Genomic DNA, 13,454 nt, shown 5'->3' with positions numbered 1-13,454 from the left:
ATCAGGGTCTTTTCCAAAGAGTCAGTTCTTCACATCAGGTGGTCAAGGCACTGGAGCTTTGGCTTAAGCATCAGTCCTTCCAAAGAATATTCAGGACTGATTTCCTTTAGGATTAATTGCTTTGATCTCCTTGCAGGCCAAGGGACTCTCAGGAGTCTTCTCCTGGGCCCTAAAACATTTCATTTCCGGTCCCTGAACCAACCATAGGCCCACCCTGATCATCTATCCTGAGACTCAACCCCTTAGTTAGGCACACTACTCTCTTGTCCCTCCTGGATCTGCCTGTAGTTTTCAGTTCTGGATCCAGTTTTTAAATCAGCAGCCACTTTTAGCCTTTCTCCACCACACAGCCTAGAAGAAACAAATTCTTGTTCCTGGAAGTGCTCCAGCTCTGACTCATACCTGCACTTCTGTGGCTAAAGTCTCCATAGATACTTTCAATGAATGATCCCACGAATCATTCTGATGGGGACTACGAAGAGCCGCCCCTCCTTGCTGAATACTCACCATGTCCTCAGGCCGCAGCAGCTGCAGTTGCCCGGGAGGGCTGGCCTTTCTCTCCCCTACACGAGCTCGTCTCTGTCAGATGTTCTCCACCTTACCTCCCAGTCTCTTCTTCAAGATGCACCTTAAATCTTCCCTCCAGTATGCTTGGAGAATTACGGGGGGCTTTTCCAGGCATCTTTTTCTTTTTATTTCCATGGTACTCTGGACATACCTCTATTAACATACCTATCCCCATCTAATTGCAGATTTATAAATACATACTTTATGCATACTTTATTTATGTATCTGGCTCTGCATCTGGCTTGTGAACAGGGAGCAGAAACTTTTTATCTTTGAATCTCTACTATGATGCTTAATGGTCAATAAATACTTGTTGAATTCATGCTTGCATACAATCATTAATTAATGAATAATGGATGGTTAAACAAATGGCTGGAATAAAGGATGGATAGATGGTTGGAAGGCTGGCTGGATATTGAGAGAATGGAGGGGGTAGAAAAGCTGAATAAGTGATTGTGTGGACTATTACTTTTTAAAAATAACATTGGAAGGATATTCATAAATGATGAACTTATATGTGGAATTTTATGACTTTTGATTGCCAATGAGTCTAGCACAAACTCCATTTTCCTTCATATTCCTATCATAAATTTGTATATGTTTTGTTACTATACTGCACCTATACTACATACTATATATATAGTATAGTATATTCTATACCATACTGTGGACAATTCTGAAAGAGATGGGAATACCAGACCACCTGATCTGCCTCTTGAGAAATTTGTATGCAGGTCAGGAAGCAACAGTTAGAACTGGACATGGAACAACAGACTGGTTCCAAATAGGAAAAGGAGTACGTCAAGGCTGTATATTGTCACCCTGTTTATTTAACTTCTATGCAGAGTACATCATGAGAAATGCTGGGCTGGAAGAAGCACAAGCTGGAATCAAGATTGCCGGGAGAAATATCAATAACCTCAGATATGCAGATGACACCACACTTATGGCAGAAAGTGAAGAGCAACTCAAAAGCCTCTTGATGAAAGTGAAAGTGGAGAGTGGAAAAGTTGGCTTAAAGCTCAACATTCAGAAAACGAAGATCATGGCATCCGGTCCCATCACTTCATGGGAAATAGATGGGGAAACACTGGAAACAGTGTCAGACTTTATTTTTGGGGGCTCCAAAATCACTGCAGATGGTGACAGCAGCCATGAAATTAAAAGATGCTTACTCCTTGGAAGGAAAGTTATGACCAACCTAGATAGCATATTGAAAAGCAGAGACGTTACTTTGCCAACAAAGGTTTGTCTAGTCAAGGCTATGGTTTTTCCAGTGGTCGTGTATGGATGTGAGAGTTGGACTGTGAAGAAGGCTGAGCGCCGAAGAATTGATGCTTTTGAACTGTGGTGTTGGAGAAGACTCTTGAGAGTCCCTTGGGCTGCAAGGAGATGCAACCAGTCCATTCTGAAGGAGATCAGCCCTGGGATTTCTTTGGAAGGAATGATGCTAAAGCTGAAACTCCAGTACTTTCGCCACCTCATGCGAAGAGTTGACTCATTGGCAAAGACTCTGATGCTGGGAGGGATTGGGGGCAGGAGGAGAAGGGGATGACAGAGAATGAGATGGCTGGATGGCATCACTGACTCGATGGACATGAGTCTCAGTGAACTCCGGGAGTTGGTGATGGACAGGGAGGCCTGGCGTGCTGGGATCCATGGGGTCGCAAAGAGTCGGACATGACTGAGTGACTGATCTGAACAGAACTGAACTGATACTGCACCTCTTCAAAGAGTCTTGAAAATAAAGTGAAAGTTGCTCAGTCATGTCCAACTCTTTGTGACTCCATGGACTCTACAGTTCACAGAATTCTCCAGGCCAGAATACAGGAGTGGGTAGCCTTTCCCTTCTCCAGGGGATCTTCCAACCCAGGGATCAAACCCAGTTCTCCCGTATTGCAGGCAGATTCTTTACCAGCTGAGCCACAAGGGAAGCTCTCGAAGAGTCTTGAGTTGGTTTTAATTCAGCGTTCTTTAAACTCTGAGAGACATAATGAGATTTAAAGAATGCACAGCAAAGCAGAGACTGACTTCCTTTCAACTCCTACCCACTTGATTTACCCTGATGTGTGGCTACCAGGTCCCTTTAGTTTCTTCATCAAAGGTTGGAAATGATTATTTATTTTAAAGGGTTGATAGAGTAAAATTATTTGAAATACACATATTTATACAATCTCTTTCATCTCTTCCTCTCTTGCTCAACTGTCATCTCTCTCTATCATCTGTCTATATATCTATCTATTATCTATCTCTTTGCATGTGTTGTTATGTCTTGCTTGAAATATCCCCAGAAAAACCTTGTGGACATAAAAGTATTGTTACCCCTCTTTAGTCATCAAAGATTAACACCTATAAACACACATAAGGATTTGTTCAAAGCATAGAGGGCCTGCACAGGTGAAAGCTGGACTTCAGAGTCTCTGCTGCTGCATGGGATGTTGCTGTTTGTTGTTGTTCGGTCGCTCAGTCGTGTCCGATTCTTTTCGACCCCATGGATGTTGCCCACCAGGCTCCTCTGTCCATGGGATTCTCCAGGCAAGAATACCGGAGTGGGTTGCCCTTTCCTTTTCCAGGGGATCTTCCTGACCCAGGGAGAGAACCTAAGCCTTCTGCACCTCCTGCATTGGCAGGTGGCTTCTTTACCACTGAGCCAGCGTGGAAGCCCACATTGTTTGTTACCAGTGCTAAACTGTGATTTTTTAGAGCCGTGGCATCATTGCACAGTCTAGAGTCTCAGCTGTCAATGGGCGTGGGCTGACTCAAACGTAGGTAGAATAGGTTTTATTCTGAATGCCAACTCCATATCAGTTTGTAACAGCTGGTTGGAGTTCTGCGTGGAGAAGGATTGCGAGGCCCTAAGATGCAGTTGCTCAGTGATGTCAGCCAAGAATCTGGGACCTCCTATACATATTTTTCATATAGTTTCCATCTCTGTTCTAAGACGACAAAAGGTGTTCGTCATGATAGGTGTTCATGCTGGCTTGTCCACTGAGTCATCATAATGATTCATGAGATTACTCATGAAAAAAGTGTCTGCACAGATTTTGAAGTTTCTGGAAGCTGATTTTTGAACCAAACTTCCTCCTTAGTTGAGTGAGGTTAATAAAATGTAGAGAGAGCCATGAGGAAGGCTAAGTGTAACGTCATTACCCATTTGAGTTATTTTCCCTCAAGGAGAGATGCTTGTTTCACTCTCCAGGGTGAGCCACCTGCTGCCAAGGAAGGGTGGTTTCTCAAGCAGCCGTGGTTAGTAGTACGTTGTATTGAAAAGCAAAAGCCTTCACTTCTGTACAGGTGCAAATACAATCAGATTAGCTTTATTTTAAGCTTTGATTACATTCTAGTTAATAGGAATATACTACAGTAAGCCGGTTTAACAGTCCAGCAAAATGCATTTCATTTTAGAACTGAGCATTGGAAGCCTTGGCAAATGCTGGGGGATTACTTAGTAGAGTTAGGTACGAGGCGTCTGTGAAGGGGACTGGCTAACCCTCATGGATTCCAGTGCCGAAGGCTCAGGAGCCGTCTCAAAGGCCTAGAAATGTGGTTGTAGAGACCACACACAATTCCATTCTGGCATTCCCCCGGTTCCTCCTCACTATTCATCTTTCCTTTCTTCTGCTAAGAATCACAATTTACCGACCTAAATCACACTCTAGGCATATCAGTTTGGTAATTTGGACAAAAAAAATCAGCCTTGCAGATAAATATTTGGTCACCTTGCCTGTTGGAACCTTAGAGCCGAACTCCAGTGATATCCGTGTCCTCTGCCATCGGCTGTGCAGTCCCACTGGCTGTTTGCAGGGTGGAGTCTGTTTCAGCTTCTAGCACTTGTGTGCTGAGCTGAGGTCTCAACACGGGGGATGTGAAGCATGAGAGAAGTAGTGGCTGCCCTTCCACATCTGGTCACTAAATCTGCCAGCTTCTCCAACTTGTTGGGTTTATTCTGTCTCTAAAACTGTACCTGGACCTGGGTCATTGTGCCAAAGAGATGCTTCCAGGGAGACAGGTGAAGTACAATCACTAATAAAGGAGGTTAATTCCTCATCCCCACTGTCTTAAGTCGGTCTGGTTAATTTCTAATACTACAGCCCCCAAAGGGTTAAAGTCAGGGCCGTTGGTTCCTCCCGTTCGGGCCATGGTGTGACGCCTCCTAAAAAAAGCACTATAAAACTACATTATTTAATAGATCTGAGATTGCACCTGCTTTCGTATCTCGTCTTCGGGGATTAAGTTCCCCGCAAATGCAATTTGTTAATATGGAGCCACCTCTTCTCACAACGTAAATCTGTGAAATTTGGCAGGCGGTTGCTTTGCCGCAGGTGCAAGATGGAAGACCTTTCCCTGGCTTTGCCAAGAAGAAAAATGATGCTGCACTCAATTCCTGGGGAAGATATTCTGATATGGAGGCTAAAACCTGATTCCAAGAAAGGGGAATAGAATTCTAGGGCCCAAATCATGTCCTTCCCTCCCATTTGGGGAGTATGTGATCCCCAAAAGGCTGAGTAGGGGGATGAGAAGCCCTGTTTTACATGAGGCCACGTATTGAGCAAATCCCCAGGCAAGGGAAGTCCTCTGATGTTGGAGCTGCAGCCATTTGAGATGATAAATGATGACTTTTACTCTTATGAGCTCCGAGAGCCTAATTAGGGCTTAATTAAAGCTAATGCTCAGAATCCTTTGGAAGGTGGGCTGATTAAAAACTACCTTGCGCATTGAATAGCCACACTGAAAAGCGTGTCTTTGAAATACACGCCGTCACCACTCTGGGAGCCTATCCAGTCCTGTCCAGGGCTTCACAGCTAAGTTAAAGCAAGAGCTGACTATTTTTGCATTAGAACTTCCTCAGCCAAGACTACAAGAGGCCAGGTGCCTGGGTCCAGCTCGGCCCCCCGTGCGTCTACATCGAAGGTCGTCTCTGAATCTGCAAGTCCAGCTCGCCGTACACGTGCCTCAGGGAGTCGCTGGTCAGGCTGGCGATCAGCTTCCGGGGGCCGGAGACCCAGGGCCGACACAGCTCTTCCCACTGCACGGTGGAGTTGGGCCGGATTTCCCTGAAAGGATGGAAGAGGCAGGAAAGGTTTTACTCCCGAGAGGCAGATCGCGTTTCCCACTGTGAAGGTCTGGGTCACTGGCGCTCTTTCTCTCACTTGATGGTGATTGGAAGACAGAAGGGCCTGGTCGGCCGGTTTCCCAGTCACCACCCGATCAGGGCTCCTATTCGAGGCTCGGTCAGCCACAGCCCCATGGGTCATGGTTCCTTCCGCTTGGATGCATCTGCCTGCCTCCTGGTGGACGTGGCCCATGCCGAGAACCCCCAAGCCTCTGCAGTAGCCTCATGAACATGCTCTCAGTTCATGTGGGGGCTAAAGGTCCCTCCTGGGATCAGACTTCTATCTGAATCCACAGCTTCCTATACTGAGGTCGTGATGCTCTTCACTCATTCTGGCCCATCCCCTTGGGACAGACCTGTTCTTGGGCTTGGGATCTGGCCCGCCCTGTTATTTGCGACCCTGCCTCACCCAGCGTGGGTCACTTGCCCACGCACCTTCCTGCTGTGTGTTTGTCATCTGTGGCCGGTGACCTGGGAAATGCCTCTGAGGCTTGGGGGCGTCTCTCTCTGGGGCTCCTCTAGGCATTGGTTTTGAGAATCTCGGTGTCTCCATTAATCTGGCATTTGTTCTTTAGAAATGTGGCTATATACATGATCTCACTGAGTTACAGAAAAGCCATATTATGTGACCAGTGCACACATATAGCCTACATATGGGAGAATTTTTCCAACTCGGTAAATTGATTTTATGATTGAAGTTTGGAACACACTGACCTCACCATGGGCTTCTTCACCTGTAAACGGTGGGCACTATGAAATATTGAAGAGGATGTGGAGAGGGTGAGCGAGCTGGTACTCATGTTGCACTTGGAACGATGGCAAGATATGGCTAAATGCCACATATCAGATATATGCTGCAGCTGCCGTGTAATTACGTTTTATTATTTACCATCAGCTTTGGTCACCGTTTGCAATGCCTGAGCTCTCTGTAACATAACTGAGGATGGTTCTCCCTGCCTGGATGCAGAGAAACAGTTCTCTACCCTTAATTTAAATAGGCGTTTCAATACGAATATAGGTTTTTAGATATTTGTTTCTCAAGAGCAAACCCTGATTCATTCATTCCCTTTTCCTTTGTTTCCCCCAAGTGATCCATCAGGAACATTTTGTGAAATAGCTGTCTGGTTTAAGGATCTGGCCGACGGCCATAGAAGGAAGGTAACTCCCTCAAACAGAAACAGTACCCCCGAGCTTTACTTCATTGAATGAATTGTTGAACGTTAGTCGCTCAGTCGTGTGCGACTCTTTGCAACCCCATGGACTGTAGCCCGCCAGGCTCCTCTGTCTGTGGGATTTCCCAGGCAAGAATAGTGGAGTGGGTTCATTATTTGCTCTAATTCATCAGCTCGCCCCCATAATGGTATTCATCCATGTACCCATGCCCGCTCATGAGTATCATCCAAGATACCCACAAAGAGACACATCCATGTCGAAGTATGCATTTTCCTACAGATAAAGGCCTGCATGCAGAAAGAAAAGCATCATCTCCCCATCTGGGTGAGTGGAGTAATACTGGAAGAGCCCTGTATTCCCAGGGATACGTGTGGTGATAAATGATTCTCAGTAATGTGCTGAGCTATCAGGATGTGCCGGCCATTTATCATCCTGAACGCAGGCGGGCTTAAGGGATTATGATTACAGTAAGCTGCAACTGCCTTGCTCGTCCTCCTCGTGTCCAGCCCCCTGTCCTACTTGAGAGACTCAAAATCTCAAACCACAGCCCAAAGTCGGGGAACTTTCCTCTTAAGATAACTTACTGAACCTGATCGTTTTTTAAAGAAAAAAAAAAATAAGCATCTGGAAGAGGAATTATTTGATGTTCTGGAATTATCAAAAGCAGAAACTTGACAGCTGTGGGTCTCAGGGGGCAGCACCTCTGAGCATCCAAGGACGGCAGGAGGAAGCACAGAGAGAGCGGTAAGGTGAATCGTCTCAGAGTAGAGTCAGCTCTGCCAAGTGGGCCACGGACAAGGCACCACCTGTTCCCCGTTCAGCTCCCTGCTCGCCAGCACCCGCCTACCAGAGCCTCTGCTTGGAGCTCCAGACTCCCTGCCGCCTAGGGCCCTGGCAGGGGTGTGGATGCCGAGTGGAGTGGGCACTCCCTTGACTATTCAAGGTGTGTATCTGAGAAAAGAATACAGCCCTGTGAAGGGTTCTGGTTGGTCCCAAAGAATTGCACTTGAAGGGTCCAAGTTGTTACACGGACCTGCCACTCTTTGATCAGGTTTTCACAGGACAGGGTACACAGCTGTGTATCAGTCGTCTGACAAGATGGACGTGGGTGCTGGCTGGCTCCTGTCTTGCTTGTGAAGGTGTGAGGAGGAGGAATCAGGAGGAAACAGGGAAAGCAGTGGTCTCCCTAAAGTCCCAAGCCCAGCCTAGATCATAAAACACTTCCTGTGTTAACTTATTTCCAATTCCTGGCAGTCTCTGAGAAACAGAGCTTCCCTTGCTTTGCAGAGATCCACCCTCTGGACCTGTATCCCCACGAGAGACTGCGGACCGGGCTCTATTACTGATGCGCTGGAGATCTGTGTGTTGAAGCGATTACTGATGGAGCCTAAGGCAGAGTGTGGGTGGGACACTGCCTTGCGTCCACCATGTAGGGAATGGCCTCCTCCGTCCTTGCCCCAATTCAGCTCCTTTTACCCTTCCCCAATGTCAGGTATTAACCATAAGCAATGCACCTGGACTTCCCAGGTGGCTCAGTGAGAAGAAAGAATCTGCCTGCCAACGCAGGAGACCCAGGAGACAGGGATTAGAGTGCTGGGGTGGGAAGATCCCCTGGAGGAGGGCATGGCTACCCCCTACAGTATTCTTGCCTGGAAAGTCCCATGGAAGAGGAGCCTGGTGGGCCACAGTCCACGGGGTGGCAAAGAGTGAGACACGACTGAGCGCACACGCACCCCTGACGGCCCTGGACACTCAGCCCTCCGAGTCGGTGTCTCGCCAGCGCTGGGCCTCTGCTCGCCGCGGGGCCACCTTTTCCTCTAATGCACAGGTTGCCTCTTTCCTTGCGTTGGCTTGTGACCAAGGTGAGATTCTTGCACAGCCACGGTGTCAAGGTGGCAGGAGGTTCTGGTACCCTCAGATGAAGCTTGTGGGGTTACTGTTGGAGGAGGAAAAATTGGCTCCAGCAGGGGGCTGCTTTGAAGAAGAAACGTGTTTCACTTCGCCTGAGCGATTCTTGCATCTGAGTCGAGTGGGAAGGTGTGAGAACGGGTGAGCAAGACTGTCGTTTCTGACGAAAGTGGGGCACGCTCCTCTGACCTCTTCCGCTAGCTGGAGTTGATTTCTAATTTAATTCCTTTTTTTTTTTTTTTTTCCCGGCAGCTTCCCTATTAGCATAGAAGTGTTGTTATATTTTGTGCTTGTGGTTTTTTTTTTTTTTTTATTAAAGCACTCAAACTGTTTTCTCTGTTGTTTCTTGCATCTGCCGGCATCAGGCCCCTCTTAAATGCTCAGATGCAGAAGCTGTGAGTGCTGTGATTCGACAGAAAGGCAGTCTTCAGGGGGCACATCGTCTTAAAGATGTCTCAGAGAGGGTGAAGGAGGGCCTTGCTCTTGTCTTACAGACTCAGAGTCCTCCACAAAGGGAGCTGGGGAAATTCCTAACGTATCTGGGTCATAAGGCAGTTTCCACATACCTCCCCCTCTTTCTCTGTGCCTTAGAAGGTCACCCCACAGGAAATACGCTGGACTGATTGATGCTGACGGGGCCTTATTTGTGGTAGAAATGAAAGTGATAAACCTCCGAGATTGGGGTCCATTCTGGGTGTCACACTTTAAGAGGAGCCCTGACAAATTGGAGGATGTACGTGAGGGAGTGAGTTGAAACTGCATTAGGGGTGAGGGGAATGAAGCTGGGGAGAAGTAGAGAAGATGCGGGAAGATCAGACAGCAGTTTGCAGACATTTGCAAGCCATCAGGTGGGAGACAAATGTACCTTCTTCTCTGTACGGGTCCAGGTGGCAGACTAGGCCCACTGGTGGGACTGAAAGGTGGAATTGTTTTCCAGCCACTACAACTATCTGACCATGGAATGGGCTGTCTTGTCTGTGACACTCTTTGTCACTAGAAGTCACAGAAGCTGAGAGCTGTAGGCACAGTCTGACGGTGTGAGGTGTGCCAAAAGCAGACCTTCAAGCAACGGGCCTGGAACGGCTGTTGGTCCCCTAAACAGGAAACCAAGTCTAGAACTCTCCGCTGTTGTTCAGTCGTGTCTGACTCTTTGTGACCTCATGGACTGCAGCAGGCCAGGCTCCTCTGTCCTCCACTCTCTCCTGGAGCTTGCTCAAATTCATGCCCATTGAGTTGGTGATGCTATCTAATCATCTCATCCTCTGCCACCCCCTTCTCCTTTCACTTTCGATCTTTCCCAGCATCAGGGTCTTTCCCAGCATCAGAATTCTCTAGGCTCACCTTTTTTTTCTAGTGAAAGCAACAATTCTAGAGAGTGCTCGGATTGGTAAGATCTTGGAGTAGGGTTGGAAAGAAAGGACTCCTGCCAGGGTCCTAACTCATGACACCTGACTCATAGTGGGTACCCTGTGAATACTAGAAGAACGAGGCAGTTTGCAAAACTCTTGACTTTGGGGATCTGGAAGCAGCCATCCTACTTCTGGATGCAGACTTATTTCTACACACTGTACAACTTGGGACAAACCAGTCAGTCTCTCAAAGCTTCAGGTTTCTCCACTGCCAAAGGGAGCTAATAATAGTACCCACCCCATTAGAGTGGTTTTAAGAATTGATGGTGCTGGTCAAACCAACACCCCAAGCCCCAGAGACTTGTAAATAAGGAGGGAGCAGCTTCTCAGACATGTTCACCGGGGCTAGATGTGAGTTGGGAAAAGATGGAGAAAGAGGAACGTCCCACGGTCCTACCCCAGGTCCCCACCTCCCCCAGTGCTCACCGGAACATCTTCCTCAAGGGTTTCGTCACTCCAGGACCATCCAGGCGGATCCAGACATTGCGAAGCGTCTCTTTTAAAGGATTGGTGAACTCAACCGTCACCACCATGTCGGAACCCACGACCTGAGCACCACGGACCTGAGGAGTGAGTTGGAGGAGAAAGAAGCATGTTAGCCCCACACAAAGCCTCTTTCTGCACCTTTACATCTTTACCCATCTTTGCTTTTCCTTCTGTTTTACAGTGTGGCCATTTTTTGGCAAAGGAGCCAATGTGATGAGGATATTGCTTTGACTGGGGGATACTTGTTGAGAAAAAGATGGAAAATTGCTAATTAGAATCACAGTCTTTTCCTCATTATGAAAACCACCCTAATTAGAGTTCAGGTTATCAACCTCGGCCACTGGCTGTTCCCGGCAGCAGGAGGTGGAAGTACATTCAGGGTAGCAACAGCTTTCCGCGGCCAGGGAGGACAGGTGGACTCTGCTCCTGGAAAGGGTTCAGGTTTCCTGCCAGGACGGGAGGGATCCCTGAGTTCAAGAGGAAGAAAACGCTCCTGGAGGTACTTGAGAAAGAAATACATCCAAGGAGGGAGTCCTCATCATTGAAGAAGAGGAATCTGAATGCTAAAATAGGCAAAAAAAGACTTTTCCTCCCCAGTCTGGATATCTGAAGCTAGAAGGCTGTTTGGGGTGAGTTTACGTATCACAAGCCTCAGATGTACCGGGTGTGTTCCAGACGTGTACGCACTGCTATATTCAAAATGGAGAACCAACAAGGACCTCCGGTACAGCACCGGGAGCTCTGCTCAATGCTATGTGGTGGCCTGGATGGGAGGGAGTTTGGGGGAGAATGGATGCATGTACATGACATGTATGTACATACATGTCATGTACATACACATATGTACATACATGTCATGTACATGTATGGCTGAAAGCCCCTTCGCTGCTCACCTGAAAGCATCACAACATTGTTAACTGGCTACATGTCAATACAGAATAAAAAGTTTAAAAAACAGAAGCACTGGGTATGCGGCAAAGCGGCCAGAGTTCAATGACAGCTTCGGGCCTTACTAGCTGTGAGGTCTTGTAAGGTCTCAACCTTTCTGAGACTCAGTTTTCTGAAACAAGGTGAATGTTCCTATGGGGTAATCGTTGTAGAACACTATTATTAGGGTTGCTGTTAGTATTATTTCGGTCCTTATGCTGTTCACGATGTATAATACTGCACGCTTGGGACTATCTGCTTTCCCAGCACTGACACCAGGTGCTAGGAAACGGCTGGGAGCATTTGTTTGTTGGTTTCGGGGCTTGGTATGCCAGACGGATGGATCTGTGCAAACTCTGAATTACTGGGGAACAAGATAATAAAACTAGTCCTTCCCTCCTAGGAAAGGATCAGGATGAGACAATACCTATAAAGCAGCTAACACAATGGCTGGCTCAAGACATTACAGGCTCAACTACATCATTTGGATTAGCAATACTTGGGGTATTTTCCTTTATTCACTTCATTTTAGCCCACTTTCAACTCCAGCATCTAGCTGGTGTCCAGTAAATATGTGCTCTATTAAATCGACTGCTTAAGAAGGAAATGTATTGGTTGTTTGAGTTTTCCATGTAGCAACCCAGCTATTATACTACATTATTTCTTTAAGCAGTGTATGACATAGGAAAAGTCAAATGGAAATGAGCCTTGCTAGAACAGAAAAAGGAGGGACTTTGCCCCAAGAAGAAGATTCTCCCTTATTGACTCTGCTGCTACTGCTGCTAAGTCGCTTCAGTCATGTCCAACTCTGTGCGACCCCATAGACGGCAGCCCACTAGGCTCCCCTGTCCCTGAGATTCTGCAGGCAAGAATACTGGAGTGGGTTGCCATTTCCTTCTCCAATGCATGAAAGTGAAAAGTGAAAGTGAAGTCGCTCAGTCTAGTGAGTAGTAATAGTGAGTGTTAGTCGTTCAGTCATGTACAGCTCTTCTGTGACCCCATGGACTGTAGCCTGCCAGGCTCCTCTGTCTATGGAAATTCTCAGGGAAGGATCCTGGAGTGAGTTGCTATTCCTTTCTCCAGGGGATCTTCCCAACCCAGGGGTTGAATCTGGGAGACTCTAGAGTGAAGGGTAAAACCTTATGACTTTACTCTTTGGGACACATTGATAACTAAAACAATAACTAAAAATCTCTAAGAAAAAGGAAAATTATAGCCAATCGTCTATGGTTATTACTGTCAAATCTCGACCCCCTAAGGTGGGATGGGTGGAGAGCTGGAAAGAGGAGTCAGGGGTGGAGCGGGCGTGGATGACGGTGGAGAGGACAGCAGGTGGTGTCACCTACGAAGCAAGGACTGTGTGCCAAGCAGTGTCTCCTGAGTGGTCCTCAACCTGGCGTGCACAGCAGAATGCAAAGCTGGGCACATCTGGGGATGCTTTGGTCTCTGCAGGAGTCCTGGAGCCAGTCCCCATGGTACAAGGGATGGATGTATAAAAGTCCATTATTGGGATACTTTACATAGAATCTTTGGCTTAATTCTCAAGTTCATCCAACATATTTTTCCTAAGAAAAAAAAATCTCAGACCACTTTTTGGTTTCTAAAAATAGAGGATAAAGATAACATTTACAAAAGCTGTCTAAATTGAAGAAAGTAGAACTGCTTCAGAGACACTACTGGCGAAAGCATTTGCTATGATCACTTTGATTTTGGAGGAAAAATATTTTGGAGCCATCTGCTTTCTTCATGGCATTCTACTGCAATTACAGGAACCTTAGAGAAACCTGATAGCAGCTACTGACCTTTCCTTCTACAGACAAACACAGTGACAAATGCAGGATGCATGCACACCTTGCATGTGGCTTCAGGGG

At 47.0% G+C, this 13,454-nt stretch overlaps 1 protein-coding gene across 1 annotated transcript in view; it reads right to left on the bottom strand.

Moving 5' to 3' along the window:
* Positions 1 to 3,856: 3,856 nt before the first annotated feature.
* F13A1 (coagulation factor XIII A chain) overlaps positions 3,857 to 13,454 on the bottom strand; it is a 143,575-nt gene continuing 133,977 nt past the window's right edge. Inside the window, 2 exon segments of the mRNA NM_001167894.3 lie at positions 3,857 to 5,621; positions 10,597 to 10,733. Coding sequence (NP_001161366.2) covers positions 5,468 to 5,621; positions 10,597 to 10,733 — 291 coding nt within the window. The 3' untranslated portion in view covers positions 3,857 to 5,467.

The sequence above is a fragment of the Bos taurus genome, chromosome 23 (genome assembly GCF_002263795.3).
Source record: "Bos taurus isolate L1 Dominette 01449 registration number 42190680 breed Hereford chromosome 23, ARS-UCD2.0, whole genome shotgun sequence".
Classification (NCBI taxonomy): domain Eukaryota; kingdom Metazoa; phylum Chordata; class Mammalia; order Artiodactyla; family Bovidae; genus Bos; species Bos taurus.
The sequence above is the reverse complement of the archived record's forward strand: the minus strand, read 5'-3'. Positions and strand labels throughout refer to the sequence as shown.